We start from the raw sequence: 1,416 nt of genomic DNA on the forward strand, positions 1-1,416 counted from the left end.
ATGGAGGTGGTTGAGTTGGTGGTGGTGTTGCCGTCGGTGAAGGAGCTGGTCTGGGTGGCGGGCACGTAGCTGGTGTAGTTGACGGGGATCAGGCTGCAAAGGGCGGCAGCATCGGGAGGGAGGAGGCGCTTCGTGCGAGGCAAAGGACGGCGGGCCATGATGCCGCTGGGATGCTCGGCAAGCGATCCCCCGAGCTGCAGACTAGGCACACCATACGGGGCATCCGCAGGCGACGGGCACTCACACTCCCACACCCAGGATGGTGAGCGGCAGCAGTGCCAGGCAGCCAAAGCCCAGGATGCGCTGCGCAACCTGCGGTGCAGCCGGCGTAAGAGGGAGCAGCGTGTGGCAGCCATCTCATGCCTCGAGGCACAAGTTGATGCATGGCAGCGCCCTGCCCGCCGCCCCACAGCTGGCCATTCTGCCGTCAGCCCGGCCATTCGCCTGCCAACCCACCAGGGCGTCCAGGCCCGCGGATTCCAGCAGTGCCCCATCCGACAGCTTGAACACAGGGATGAGCCAGCTCCAGAGGTGGTGGTGCCCGCCCAGCTTCAGCGGGGGCGGGCGCTGCGCCTCGGGCACCGCCGTGCTAACCAAGCGGTTGAAGTAGACTCTGAACCTGCACAGACGGCCGGAGGGTTGGAGAAGCAGATGGCTCAGGCAAGGGAAGCACGCGACTCAGCGAGCAGAACACTATCCCAGGCCAAGGTGCTGGTTGCTGTGCCTAGGCTCGGCCCGTCGCTACAGCCAAGTGAAGCAGCGCTGCAGCCAGTTCTGCTAACCGCCCCTCGGAGGAGCTGCTGCTGCTGCCGCTGCCGCTGCTGCCGGCCTCACGCACTCTCCGCGCCACAGCACAAAGCCGATGTAGCAGAGGATGCCGATGGCTGAGTTGATGGCAAGGCCAAACACGATCTGGGAGGCATCGATGGTGGTGTTGTAGCAGTTGCTGTTGGAGTCAACCACGCCGCCGGAGCCCGTGGTGCACGACCATATCTGCTCCCCCGCGCTGGGATCGCTGTCGTTGCTCATGCCGCCGCTCGTCTGCCCGGCTCAAGGCGAGCGCCGCCCAGAGGTGGTCGTCTGGCGCCGCCAGCCGCCGCCGCCAGCGACCCGATTCGTGGCTCCTGGGACTGCAGGCACGAAACGATACCAACATCAAGGACTCCGCGGCAGCAAAATGTGCAGAGAAGGAGGGCAGGGAGAGCAGTGCAGCAGAAACACCGCTAGCCGCCCCACAGACATGCCGCACATGCCGCTCACCCCAGAACTGCCTGGTCCCAGCTCCCCCACGCTTCCTGTCAGACGATCTGCTACCAGTCCCACGGGACCAACACTGGCAGGGGAAGTTGTGTGGCGCCGGGAAAAAGTCCGCCAGCAGAGACGCAGATGGCGGAGCAGCGACACCGTTGGCGCAGC

At 65.6% G+C, this 1,416-nt stretch overlaps 1 protein-coding gene across 1 annotated transcript; it reads right to left on the minus strand.

Annotated features, from left to right (window-relative positions):
- Positions 1 to 240: 240 nt before the first annotated feature.
- On the minus strand, positions 241 to 1,029 carry CHLNCDRAFT_136274 (hypothetical protein; the record flags this gene model as incomplete). Its single annotated transcript, XM_005842642.1, has 3 exons — positions 241 to 312; positions 457 to 619; positions 839 to 1,029. 3 exons carry the CDS (start codon positions 1,027 to 1,029, stop codon positions 241 to 243), a joined length of 426 nt encoding a protein of 141 aa, XP_005842699.1.
- Between the last annotated feature and the right edge of the window lie 387 nt (positions 1,030 to 1,416).

This window comes from Chlorella variabilis (genome assembly GCF_000147415.1).
Source record: "Chlorella variabilis unplaced genomic scaffold CHLNCscaffold_158, whole genome shotgun sequence".
In the NCBI taxonomy this organism is placed as follows: domain Eukaryota; kingdom Viridiplantae; phylum Chlorophyta; class Trebouxiophyceae; order Chlorellales; family Chlorellaceae; genus Chlorella; species Chlorella variabilis.